Source organism: Sphaerodactylus townsendi, linkage group LG01 (genome assembly GCF_021028975.2).
Source record: "Sphaerodactylus townsendi isolate TG3544 linkage group LG01, MPM_Stown_v2.3, whole genome shotgun sequence".
Classification (NCBI taxonomy): Eukaryota; Metazoa; Chordata; class Lepidosauria; order Squamata; family Sphaerodactylidae; genus Sphaerodactylus; species Sphaerodactylus townsendi.
The window spans coordinates 121160629-121173087 of record NC_059425.1 but is presented as its reverse complement, the minus strand read 5'-3'; the positions used below and the strand labels follow the sequence as shown (position 1 = coordinate 121173087).

At 39.2% G+C, this 12459-nt stretch overlaps 1 protein-coding gene across 1 annotated transcript in view; it reads right to left on the bottom strand.

Moving 5' to 3' along the window:
- The window catches only part of REV3L (REV3 like, DNA directed polymerase zeta catalytic subunit), a 96029-nt gene that overhangs the window by 58924 nt on the left and 24646 nt on the right, over window positions 1-12459 (bottom strand). Inside the window, exons 4-9 of the mRNA XM_048492641.1 lie at window positions 10230-10390; window positions 6357-6450; window positions 4273-4367; window positions 2410-2514; window positions 1255-1339; window positions 1012-1160 (exon numbers count right to left, since the gene is read on the bottom strand). Coding sequence (XP_048348598.1) covers window positions 1012-1160; window positions 1255-1339; window positions 2410-2514; window positions 4273-4367; window positions 6357-6450; window positions 10230-10390 — 689 coding nt within the window. The remainder of the gene's footprint in view (window positions 1-1011; window positions 1161-1254; window positions 1340-2409; window positions 2515-4272; window positions 4368-6356; window positions 6451-10229; window positions 10391-12459) is intronic.

The following is a 12459-nucleotide window of genomic DNA, read 5'->3' as shown; positions in this document are numbered from 1 at the left end:
CAAGTCCCTGGGGAGGCAAGCATCCCCCTAAATTGCCCCAACTGATTCGGCCTCCTTCCTAAAATATAAGAAACAGGGGGATGTAGGGGTGAGCCCGCGGACCCGGCAGAACCGTAGAAGGAGCGCCAGGCATGCCGGTGCCGGCTACGGCCTTCCGGGCGCACACGCTCCCCCCATGAGTCACGGGTCATGAACTGTCTGACTCGCGGTCACCAGGTGTCCCATACAAAGGGACACAAAGGCTCCTGCCCTCAGGTGAAGATTAGACCCAGACATGGATGCTTCCTCCCGCACGTAGCAGCCCGATGAGATCATGCATCACATGATGATCTCCCGCTCTCCCGTTCTCCCATCTGCCCGACCCCTTTTTACATGCCCCCATTGAAACCCTAATAAAAGGTGTGAGGGGCGAGCGCACGGCAGAGTTGCCAGGATCACGGGATCCCGCACTTCCTGCTTGCTGGCTCTCTCCACCAGATGAAATCTCCGCGTGTCGTCTCTTCCCTGGGACCTCGTGGGTAAGACTACACTCATAAATTTTCCTTATCAGAGAAGCAACAGCTGAGGGGACGAGACATTGAGAAATGGAATAGGCAGAGGAGAGTACAATAGACCATATCTCTCTGTACATCTAATAGAAATTTAGTGAGAGAGATATACAGAAGAGTAAAAAAATAAGAAAGATCTTTTTCTTGGTGCTTCCCCGGCAGCCCTCCTTCCCCTAATGTGGGTAGAAGGATAAGGGAAAGTCAGGTGGTCAGAAGAAAATGTCTACCTTCTGCACTTTGATTTTGTTCTTTGGTTTTCCCAACAGTTTCCTGGCTCAGAAAAACAGGCAGAAGATCACAAAAGTAAAAGATTGTTTCTTATATGTCTACATTTCTCTTCCCCATTTCACTTTACCCAGCTGGAAACAGAAGTAAAACAATATTTCCCTCAGCTTCTTCACAAAAAAACAATTACAGCTAGGACCAGTATAGGCTAAAAATTAACAGTAGTAACAATACTAACCTTTGTTTGGTTCTTTATCACTATGCACTTCGATCATGCTAGCTGGTGAACATGGAACAACTGTTGGAGATTCTACCTCAGAATGTAGTGTCAATTCAGCAGATAATTCTGGTGATCCACTACCACAACTTACTGCTCCAGGTAATGCTCTAATTAACAGAATGAAAAATTGTCAGGGTGACTAAAGCTCATAAATACTAAAGCTCATAAATAATGATGATAAATATTTAGAAAAATGCTTACACAGAGAGATCACTTTGCTTGAGGATTTCTTTAAGTCTTTTCTGAAAGATTTTTTCACTCTCTGTAGCAGTCACAAATCCACGATCTTCAGATTAGAAAATAATGTTATACTGAATGTTTAATGTAGCAATACAAAGGCTGCTAAAAGTTATAAACAGGGAAATTACATTTCACTGGATAGTCTATTAACAGTTGAGCAGGTTCTCTGGTGTGGAAGCATAGAGATTTTCTAAATAAATGCAATTAGCAACTATTTTCCCTCTTTATAAACTTTCTTCAATAACGTAAATTCAAGCATGATGTGACAGATCTTGCAGTAGGCAGAGACAGAAAAGCCAGAATGTAAAGCATTAAACCTTCACAGAGCATGACAGTGTGAGTGACAGGCTGGGAATGGACAGAGTTTTAGAAGCTCTTCAAGCTTTAGACAGGATTTGACAGCAGTTCAACTCTTGAGTTTTAGAAAGAGCAAATGTGTTTTAGTGTTTGGGAGAGGCCTGTGGTTTTGGCTGGAAGAGAGTGTTGTGGGGGGAAGACAGAGAGAATCCAAAACTCTAATCAGGAAGAGGGAGTTTATGTCTAGGTAGAGAAGAATTTCTAGCCCAGGTTTTTGGAACAGAGCTAATCAGTCTTCTTTCTGGTCAGGGTAGAACTGAGGAAATTGACAGGGAAACAGATTGTGTCAGAGAGAGACCAATTCTCTTGTGAGAATCACACTGCATATGTGAGAGAAATGTCTCATCCCTAATACTGTATTAGCATTTACTTCAAATGCTATGAGGTAATCCTAAGGTTCAAAAAGTCTGAGGGGGAAGTGAGTTAGGAAGTATTCCTTTCCATGTAACTAATAAGGCACCAGAGTTACTTCTGGGTGCAAGATTGAATATATTCTATGAAACATCTTGGGATGGGAGTTTCTTAAAAGTGAGATCCTGAAGGCACAATTTCAATGAGGAGAAAAAATGGGAGGTGTCTAAAGAAACCAGGACTTAGAGTGGCCCACACACAGAACCATATAGACCATTTTTTCAGCCAAAGTGACTCTCAAGATAATTTACAATAAAAACTTGACAATCATTAAATGCATTATCAAGAACACTGCTTAAATTATTCAGTTACTGTATTGACAAAGTAGTAAAGTTTGTCACTGCTTACCTTGGGAATTTGGAGGGCTAATCTGAGAGGACTCTCTGTTCTCTCTACGACGCTGTTTCTCATCTTCCCATATTGCTTGCAAACCTGGGTTCCGACCAATCTGGGCTGGAAAAGTAAAAGTCCACAGACGCAGCATCAGAAATATGAAGCTTATTAAAATGAATACTAATTTTTGCCAATACATTCTTTGCTGATCAAAAGAGCTACATCTTTCTTTGGAAGTACATAATTATAAGCATTCATTCTTTGAAGGCAAAGCATTCATAATAGTTAACTTCTCTAGCATATGAAGACAGTTTTATACAAATACCATGCTGCCCAGGATGGTTAAAGGATTAATAGTGTGTATTTTTCCTTATCTTATAAAGCAACAAGAACATATGAGTGACATTACCAACATTCTCAATTCTGATTTTTACAGAATGAGGTATTTGTTAACTGCATTTGCAATTCTGTTTATTTATTCCTTATGTAATTTTTATTATAATATTTCAGACTGAAGATTTACTAGAGAAATTTTACACTTGGGAAGCTCCTCCTCTGCTTTTCCCATCTTTGCTGGGAATGTCTTAATATTCTTGATTGTCTATTCAATCTATACTTACTCTTTGGATCTCATCAAATTCCATAGCTTTCAGTGCTACTTAGAACATATACAACATACAGATGAACTTCAGATTTTTTATTGTTTGTCTAGTCCTGCATCTCCAACTGCTTTCTGACATACAGCCACTTGAATGTGTTTCACCACCATCTCAAACTCAGCATATCTGTTCTTGATCCCAATCTGTACCTGTTAGGATAACTCTCAATGCTGAATATGCATCTTTGGAATTATCTAAATGTAACTGCATTCATATCTCATATAAATCCCACAAGTACATGAGCTTCAGCTAGGCCTCTGCATCATGTGCTCTTCTACCCGTTTCATTTTCCTCTCTTACCCTCAACTAATTACTTGACTCTTGCAATACATTTTAAGAATCCATTCATTACTCTCCATTCAGTTGGCTAATCTCTCATTCATGCTCTCGTCATCTCTTGTCTTGAATACTGTAATTTTTCCTTCAACCTAAATCTCTACTTTACACCAACAACAACCTTTACTAGGCATTTAAAATAGGCTCTAGAGCGTTACCAGACATTTATGAAGTAGAAATCAAGAGTACAAAGAATCAAGATAGAAGAGGAATTTTGAATTTTAAATATCAAAATTTATCTCATTGTATGACCTGTGAAATGTTGTCACATAGATTTCTCTTATCAGTTGATTATTATTAGACCCTCTGCAGTAAAATAGCTTCAAAAGGTGGTACAGAGAAAAATCTCTACTTTAATTCTCCCATACTGTGCCATACCACCTATTGTATCACTTCATTAGCTTTCATTCCTCTTCCATATCCAGCAAGAACTCTGTGTGCTCACCTCTAAAGATCACCACAGCCTCATCCAACTCTCCCTCTGTCCTATACTGCTTTCTCCCTCATTCTGTACCTGCCCCGTGTTCCTTTGTCCAGTTTTACTAGTCTCAACTTGACCAAAGTTTTCCTACTACTTAAATTAACCTGATCTCCCTTGCTAAAAGCATAGAATTACTTTACTGAACATATGTGCGATACTACTCTCTCCTTTTCTTCAGATAAATCCCTGCTTAAAACACAAGAATGACATTTAGCTCCTCCCTTCATTCCTAATTGCAACTAAGCCTTAAGAACATCACACTACATTGGGCTACATTCACCACCCTCCCTGTTAGGTTTTCTCATTGCCTGAGTCATCATTTACATTAATGGTGCATTATAAATAATGAAATTTTAGAACTTGTTACCATCCTAAAGGATTATACACAAAACCATTATTTACCTTCAATATTCAACCTGTTTAAAATATCTGCAGCCACTGCATCCACCTCCAACTCACAGGTACTCTGTGGTTCAACATCTTCTAGCACTAAAGAGCTGCAATTAAATTAGAATTGGAGGATTAGTAAAGGGTACGCAAAGCATAGTATTGATTACAAATAAATTCTTCCCTTAAGCTCAATTATTAGAAAAAATTGCATGTAGTGATTCATTACTGACCATCATTATGGGCTTTAAAATCAGAACACATTTTAAATAAACACTCTTATATTTCACATTCAAAACATTTCAGGCCACAGTTAGAATGAAGTCTTCCTATTCATGTGAAAGATGTAAACAACTGGCAGGTGCATCAGTTATACACCCAAAGGCTGCAATGCCCACGTCATCACTATTTCCACACTAGTAACACAGGTAGAGCTCTAAACTGTATGCAGCAGCACAGAAAGATAGGCAGTAAAAGCTGCATTTAGATATAACAAACAAACTGTGATGAGAACGATGATGGTTTAATCTCCATCCTTTGTGCACTGAACAGAGCTTGAAGACTTTTTAAACTAACCACAATTTCTTTTACAGTGGATTCCTCCCCCCTTGTTTCTTACTTAGAAATCAAGGGACTATATTAGAATTGAAGCCCAGCTTGGAATCCTAGTTAATAGTAAAAATACCTTGTTTCTTACTTAGAAATCAAGGGACTACATTAGAATTGAAGCCCAGCTTGGAATCCTAGTTAATAGTAAAAATACCTTGTTTCTTACTTAGAAATCAAGGGACTACATTAGAATTGAAGCCCAGCTTGGAATCCTGGTTAATAGTAAAAAACTAAGTTGGAACTTGGATGTTACAACAAACTGCAGCTAAATAGTTCCTGGTGTGGGAAATCTTCAATCTTGGTTCTGCTTGCAAGTGGAAAATGGAGGAGAACCATTATAAAGCAGGCATAATAATCTCACCCAATTCTAATTTGTTTGTAATATCTGAATACACTCATCAAGAAGAGAAGAGAGAAGAAGAGTAACGGAAATGAAAATGGAATCATGTCATATTAGATGAACTGAAGAACCAAGTCAAGATCCTGTCATAATCAAGATAGAGAGTGTATACTCAGAGGGCACATATATTGATGCATAGGTTTATGAAAGAGGGACAGTCTCTGAGAGATCTGTGGTTCAGTTGAACACAGGAGCTATATGGGAAAGCAGGTGTTTAAAAGAAACATGAATGTTTTGTATGGCAGCATCCACAAACATGTGCTGTCTGAAATGGCACAGCTGCTGCATATGTAGATCCAGCCTAAGAAGGAAGTAAGTAAGTAAGTAAGAGAGAGAGAGAGAGAGAGAGAGAGAGAGAGAGAGAGAGAGAGAGAGAGAGAGAGTGTCCTCTTGCCTCTTGAGCTGGCTACACGTCAAGAACAAATAGGGCAGAAAAGTATGTGATACAGAACGCTGTATTTATGCTATCCTCTAAGGACAAAGTGGAAGAAGACAAACACACAAACACACAGTAATGGGACAAATATAATAGGATTGAGGACAATAGAAAGGTAGGAAAGAATCAGATCCTATAGAAGCCTGAATGAATCTGTGCTTTCCCTGCTAAGGCAGGAAAACTACTGGGGAGAAGATGGCCTCCAGGCCACTACAGGAAGTGATATCAAAAACTGTTTCCTGCCTCCTTACAAAGGGTAGAGGAATACCCACACAAGATGTCCTCTGCCTCCAGGAGAAAGAGTGCATGCAATCCTGTTTCTATTTCTAATCTCTTAAATGTAGTTAGGCACAGTTAACTGGACCACTGTAAGAAAAAGATCACCTTTAATATTTTGTCTTTTCTATTTTTTAATTACAGCCTCACAGTAGAACCAACATGGCTTTGAAGATAAAGCACACTTTTCAATGTTAGTCCCACATTCTTTAATCCCATTTTTCTCCCTGATTAAACGATTAAACAAAAGTTTTTGATTCAAGTAAACTGTTGAAACCAATATACATACTTAAGAATGATGTTTAAACCTGTATATTTTATTGAAAACAAATTTGTGTTTAACTGATAGCTTTAAAAAAAGTCTTCAGTCATGCCAACCTTGGTATATGATTATCTTCCCATCGATGAAGGGTACTGGTAGTTGAATGTCCTGATAAATCTCTAACGCATTCAGTTTCAGCCAATGAATCACCTATAAAGAGAAAATGAAAGCACTTTCTAGTACTCATAACTGGATTCTACTAATTTATAAAACTATTTGAAATATCTCAGTTTTGAAACAGCATTCATATACCATTCCTTGAGCTACACATTCAATATATCATAGCTTCAAGGGCATCACAGAAAAGGTATATATATTTTAAATAAAGAAATACATTCCAATTCCAGAGTGAGAATGAAGCTAGAATCACGTCATGAAAGTCAGTCCTGTCCAGCCTAGTGAAAAGCTACACAGACTTCTTCAGATGTCTGCTCAAGAAGAGTCACGCAAGAGAACTACAGGTGTTTGCTCATTATCTTCACCTACTTTTTTACTTTAAGGGAATTCAAGAAGGGGCATCAGAACAAAATAAGCTGCCATCAACAATACACAGACAAAATACTTTTGAAGTTCAGACTCAAATTTTGTTGTCTTAAGTCACATACTGATGTAGGCTTCTTCCCAGCATCTAACCTAGCTCCTTCATCATGCAGATAGGTTGATTTGATTTTTTTCCCAACTGAAACCCTGTTAACTTGCTCATAAAACTCGAAGGGTCCAACTTTTATGAGGAAAACAGAAGGCTGACAAGGAACAGTATTTCTTAGTATTTGTGTCCAATGTTCAAAGTGCTCAACATTTGATAATCACCACTGAAATTCTTACAATAGTCCTGCAAGTTAGGCCAGTAATTTCCCATATTGAAGATGACAGATCTGAGGCTGATAGAGTATAATTTATTTATGGCCACAGAGAATTTGAGACAGATGAAAGCTGTGAACAAGGATCTTGCAGATCACAGCACATTTTTTAAAACCACTATACTATACAGGTTCCAAAATCAGGCATACTAGTAAGTCAAGATAACTACGTGGAACTCAAGAAAACATCAATGACCTTGAATCTAATAATCAGCTTAAGGGCCGTACTAAAACATTACTGTTTATAAATAGCTGGGTTTGGTTTACTCAAACCCATGTCATATTCTTGAAGTGACACAGCAGCTGAATGGAAAGGCTTCTAAAAAAGGGGGGGGGAGCCAAACAGACAGGGTGATTTCACAAGAGGAGGAAAAGGCCCTGCTGCCCTCCAGATATTTGCCCATGTGACAACTAGGAAGAAGGGAATTATTTCCATTCCTCCCCAGTGTGGTTTTTGCATCATTTTAAGCCTGTTTGGGCTCTCTCTCTCTTTAAAGCTGTTCTCTGCAGCTACTGTGGGGTTTCAGGGAATACCAGGTAATGCAATTTAAAACATAAAGTATAATTTGGCCCTAAGATGCAGTGCAATCAGCGATCAATCTCTCCACAAATACAGCAAGGTGCTGGATCTCAATGTATCCAGCCAAGCAGGGTCAGATCACCTAATTATCTTTTTCAATTGCATACAAACTCAGGTCGCCATGGTACCTGTGAACTAAAAAGGACCTCAGCGAGAGCAAACCTTACTGCCTAGATTTCTGTGGATAGCTGTGTACCCAGCACCAGGAGGATAAGGAGCAAGTCAACACAATAGCTGGACTCATGATACACAACTGTGCAGAAATGCTTACTACAGATTCCACAAGTTGCTGCCGCTGCCACTGTGAAATGACTTGTGCAATTGTCTAAATTAAAGCCATTTCATTCTTAACACTTATTCCATATGAAATCCAATTTTTAAATTCATTATAATAGAAATACAAATTCTGCATTACACAATTATATACTCTCTTTGAAAAAAAATTCAGAACTAGGACAGACTGGGAGAATTGTGAAGTGATCTCCCATTTTTTTTGGTGGGGGTACTGGTTAACGAAGTCATGTGAGTGGAAGACCATGATCCAAATTTTAACAAAACAGAGTTGGTATTAAACAGTTCTCTTGTGCCTGCTACAAATCATTCCCCTATCTATTTTTCTTTACCACAAAGAAAAGGTTCATGGATTCTATAACTTTTGCATTATCTGATCTCAATAATTTTAATTAGTTGTTAGTTGTATCTTAACAGGGACACATAATGAAGGGTTTACACCTTTCCATGGACAGAGGCTGTAAACTTTGAATGCTGGATGTTGGTCTGAAGAACTGCCATACCAGACAGAAGCAGAGTTCTTACTTCCTGACAAGCTCTCTCATTATAGCAATTAGTTCTAGATGATACTAAATCAGATCTAGCATTTCGTATGGCCTCAAAATGGAATAATGATTTGTAGTAGGCTCAAGATAATCAGCCCTGTTCAGGCCCGATTCTGTCATGTCTTGCGGGCGGGATGTGAAATCCTCTCTCTGGGATTGCTATCACTTGTTGGCTCTTCAGTTTTGCTTTCAGGCATGGGCTAATCTGCTTGTTAGGCACCTGCTGGCTTTAGCACTTCAAAGCATTGGGGAGTACAGGTTGCTTTGCTCCAGTGAAGGCTGTGTCTTCTCCTTCCCATGAGAATGGAGAGATGCTGCTCTTCCTTGTGAACTGGCACCAAAAGGTGGTGTCAAGCAATGTACCCGGGGGGGAGGGAGGGAGATGGTATAAGGGTAAGAATGGAAGCTGTTTTGGTGAGGTCTGTCAATGGAAGTCTGAATGTTCAATCCTGATGCTGTTTTCAATAAAGGAAATTGTTTGAACATGAAGTCTCATTGTTGAATAATCCAGGGCACGGAATCCTCCTCTTACAGGGCAGCGTGAAATAATTTGACCCAAAAATGTTAATTATGAGAGGAAACTAGACACATTGTTCTGGGGTCTCAGGCTCACTGTACTGCCTTTTCAGAGATTAAACTGGCAGAAGAGAGTGGGAATAGAATTCCTCAGATGCAGAAACATGAAGCAAACAGAACTGCTGGTTAACTCTTTGTCTATGTAAAATATTCTGCATTCCAATCACCTGTTATTTCATGCAGAATGCCACTGTAATACTGGAAGGTTGGAAGAAGCCAGTGAGTTGCATTTTTGGCCACAAGTTCTAGTGCCTGCTTCAGTGACGGTGCACTGCTGCTCCTAAACTGCTCTGGTCCATTATGATGAAAGGGAAATCACACTACCTTAACATTGCAGAGGCTGCAATATTAGTCCCTTCCCTTTGGCAGAATACTGGTGTAACAGAACAAGTCAGGACCTACAAGCAGGCAGTAGGATGCAGGATAAGATTAAAAAGTTGACTACAATGTACAATTTGGTGGCTTTGTTGCTCCTCCTGACCTCTGAACTGTATTGAACTGCACTTCATTGGTTGGATCATACGATGTTCCCAATAAGCAGAGACTTGACTATGAACTCTTGATTACCACTTTGATAGTTCAAACTGATATGCTGCATATGCAGCCAGCATTCCCCTAGAAACTACTCGCTGAAAGAATATAGTAGACATTCTGTCCACTATAACTCATCTATTGTTGAATAAATACAACTCTGAAAAAAGTTTTTTCCACAACAGACTAACCATACTTTTGTTCTTCACAAAATGGGCCAACACTCATAGCACATTTTATACTGCAGAGGAGAACAAATTCTGGGAAACTGTATGATCCGCCAGCAGGAAGAATGCTGTTTATCTTAGATCTAGTTTTATGTCTTTAATCCCTTAGAAAATTGGCACTAACAACATTCTATTGGTTTTTAATTTTGTGATGCACCCCCTCTCTCCCAAAAGCAGAGTATTCCTTTTCACCTTTGTTTTCACACCAAGTGGCACTGATTAACAGAATAGTATGGAATATACATTATTACAAAGGAAGATTTTTATGAAATGTACAAGAGATATCTAAAAATGTTTATGAACTTGACTTTATGCACACCTTTTTTCTTTGCCTTTCTGAACTTCACAGCAGCCAGGTTTATTAAATTCATTCCATATAAATTGTAATCTATAAACAACTGGAGGAGGTAGGGAATATGAGCTTCATGAGGTTGGTAAAATCTATTCATTATGGCTCCACCTTGTAGAAGCTCGCAAACTCTATAATCATAATAAAAATAATGAGAAATGAAAGTTAACATGTCAGCTGATTAAAAAAATACATTTGAACAAGTTTATTAGAATTTGATAAATGCTTGCTTTAAATGATAGCTTTATTTTCAATAATGATCCCATATATCAATATTTAAGACAAACTTCCCCTGGTATGTAATTCAGATTACAAACACCACAACATTTTGACCACTAACTACGTATCTTAAACTATTTGCATATGAAAATAAGAAGTTTTCATTAGTTTATTCATTAGGAGCAGCACTGGCGTAGAAGGTTAAGAGCATGTGTATCTAATCTGGAGGAACCGGGTTTGATTCTCCGCTCTGCCGCCTGAGCTGTGAAGGCTTATCTGGGGAATTCAGATTAACCTGTAAACTCCCATACACGCCAGCTGGGTGACATTGGGCTAGTCACAGCTTCTTGGAGCTCTCTCAGATCCACCTACCTCACAGGGTGTTTGTTGTGAGGGGGGAAGGGCAAGGAGATTGTAAGCCCCTTTGAGTCTCCTACAAGAGAGAAAGGGGGGATATAAATCCAAACTCCTCCTCTTCTTCTTAAAATGGTTTTGTTCACACAACAAGACACTGTTGCTGATCTGGAAAGAACTATAGCAAACTATGTATACAGGTCTCCAAAATGCATGTAAACAAAATTCTTAAACTACACAGTAAAAAGAGGTCAAACTAACCTGCAAATCAGGTCTTCTGTATTTAAGTGGATACGGCAACCACTGGCTTGCATCTACTAGAGTGTTTCCAGGGACCTAGTAGACCTCTGCCTCATTTGCTCATGTAGTTGTTCAATCTTACTGGTTACAGTAAATTTGCCAATGATTTCATTATACTATGTCTGATGTGAAGAATCTGCACATGGAGTGCACTGTTCTCCCCTTCTCCACTGACTAAAGCCCAAAATGCCCCTGAAAACGCTACTCCGGGAGGTCCTCATCTCCTATCAAGGACATTTTAGGCTGCAGTGCAAGGAAGTTGTAATCCATGGGTAGAAATCCTTTGTTCTGCAGAAATGCTCTGGTGGATTTGGGCCAAGGAGGTAAATTTCTCTTCCCTATTCCATTTTCCTAACTGACTCCAGCTGCCTGGAGGGAGAATATCCAGATACTGTTTGTTTAACCTAGTAGACCTCTGCCTCATTTGCTCATGTAGTTGTTCAATCTTACTGGTTACAGTAAATTTGCCAATGATTTCATTATACTATGTCTGATGTGAAGCATCAAAACGATAAAACAAAACTGCATAGATTATTAAAATCACACAAATTCAAACATAATGTGGGCAAATGAGGTGGAAACCGTGAGGACAAAGGAAAATGGCACTGAGAAACAGCAGCCAAAATTCACAATCAGAGAACACTGACACAGTTCTATATACTTCATAATTTCCAAGAATATATGAATATAGAGGTATAATCTACAAGTTCACACTTTTCTAAAGACACATTCATAAAATTAATTTCTTATGTCTTGGCAGATTTTTTTTGCTGTATAGATTCCTTAACAAATATCAAGTCTCATTAGTATGATTGGTTTACTTGTCCACACTGTAGATACATAACTATAGTATCCTCCCACTTGAACAAAAATGATGCTTAATAATGCTGTGTGTACAAGTATGAAAAGCATTTTACTCCAATCCCTAAGATAACACAAGCTATATCTTGAAAAAAATGGGTAGCCCAATCCAGAGAGGAGTCAGACTAACCTCAGGAGGCAGCACAATCCTGTGCTGATGTGTTTTCCCTCTCCCTTTGCAAAGGGGCAAATGCATTCACTGAGGGAGCAGATGGATGCCCCTCAGCCCCACCACTGCAAAAGATGGATGCCCCTCAGCCCCACCACTGCAAAAGTTTTGTCCTGGTGTATGGAATGGGGGGGGGGCATTCCCAAGGGTAGAGCTGACAAAAGTCAGCTTCCACCCTGGGCTTGCAGTCAGTTGCACCGCTACCTTGACCTTACACCAGGTGATATAAGTCAATTGGCCCCAAGGGAGGGCTTTCTGGTGGTAGCAAGGGGTTTTGCTGTTTTCTCCTTCCCTGTG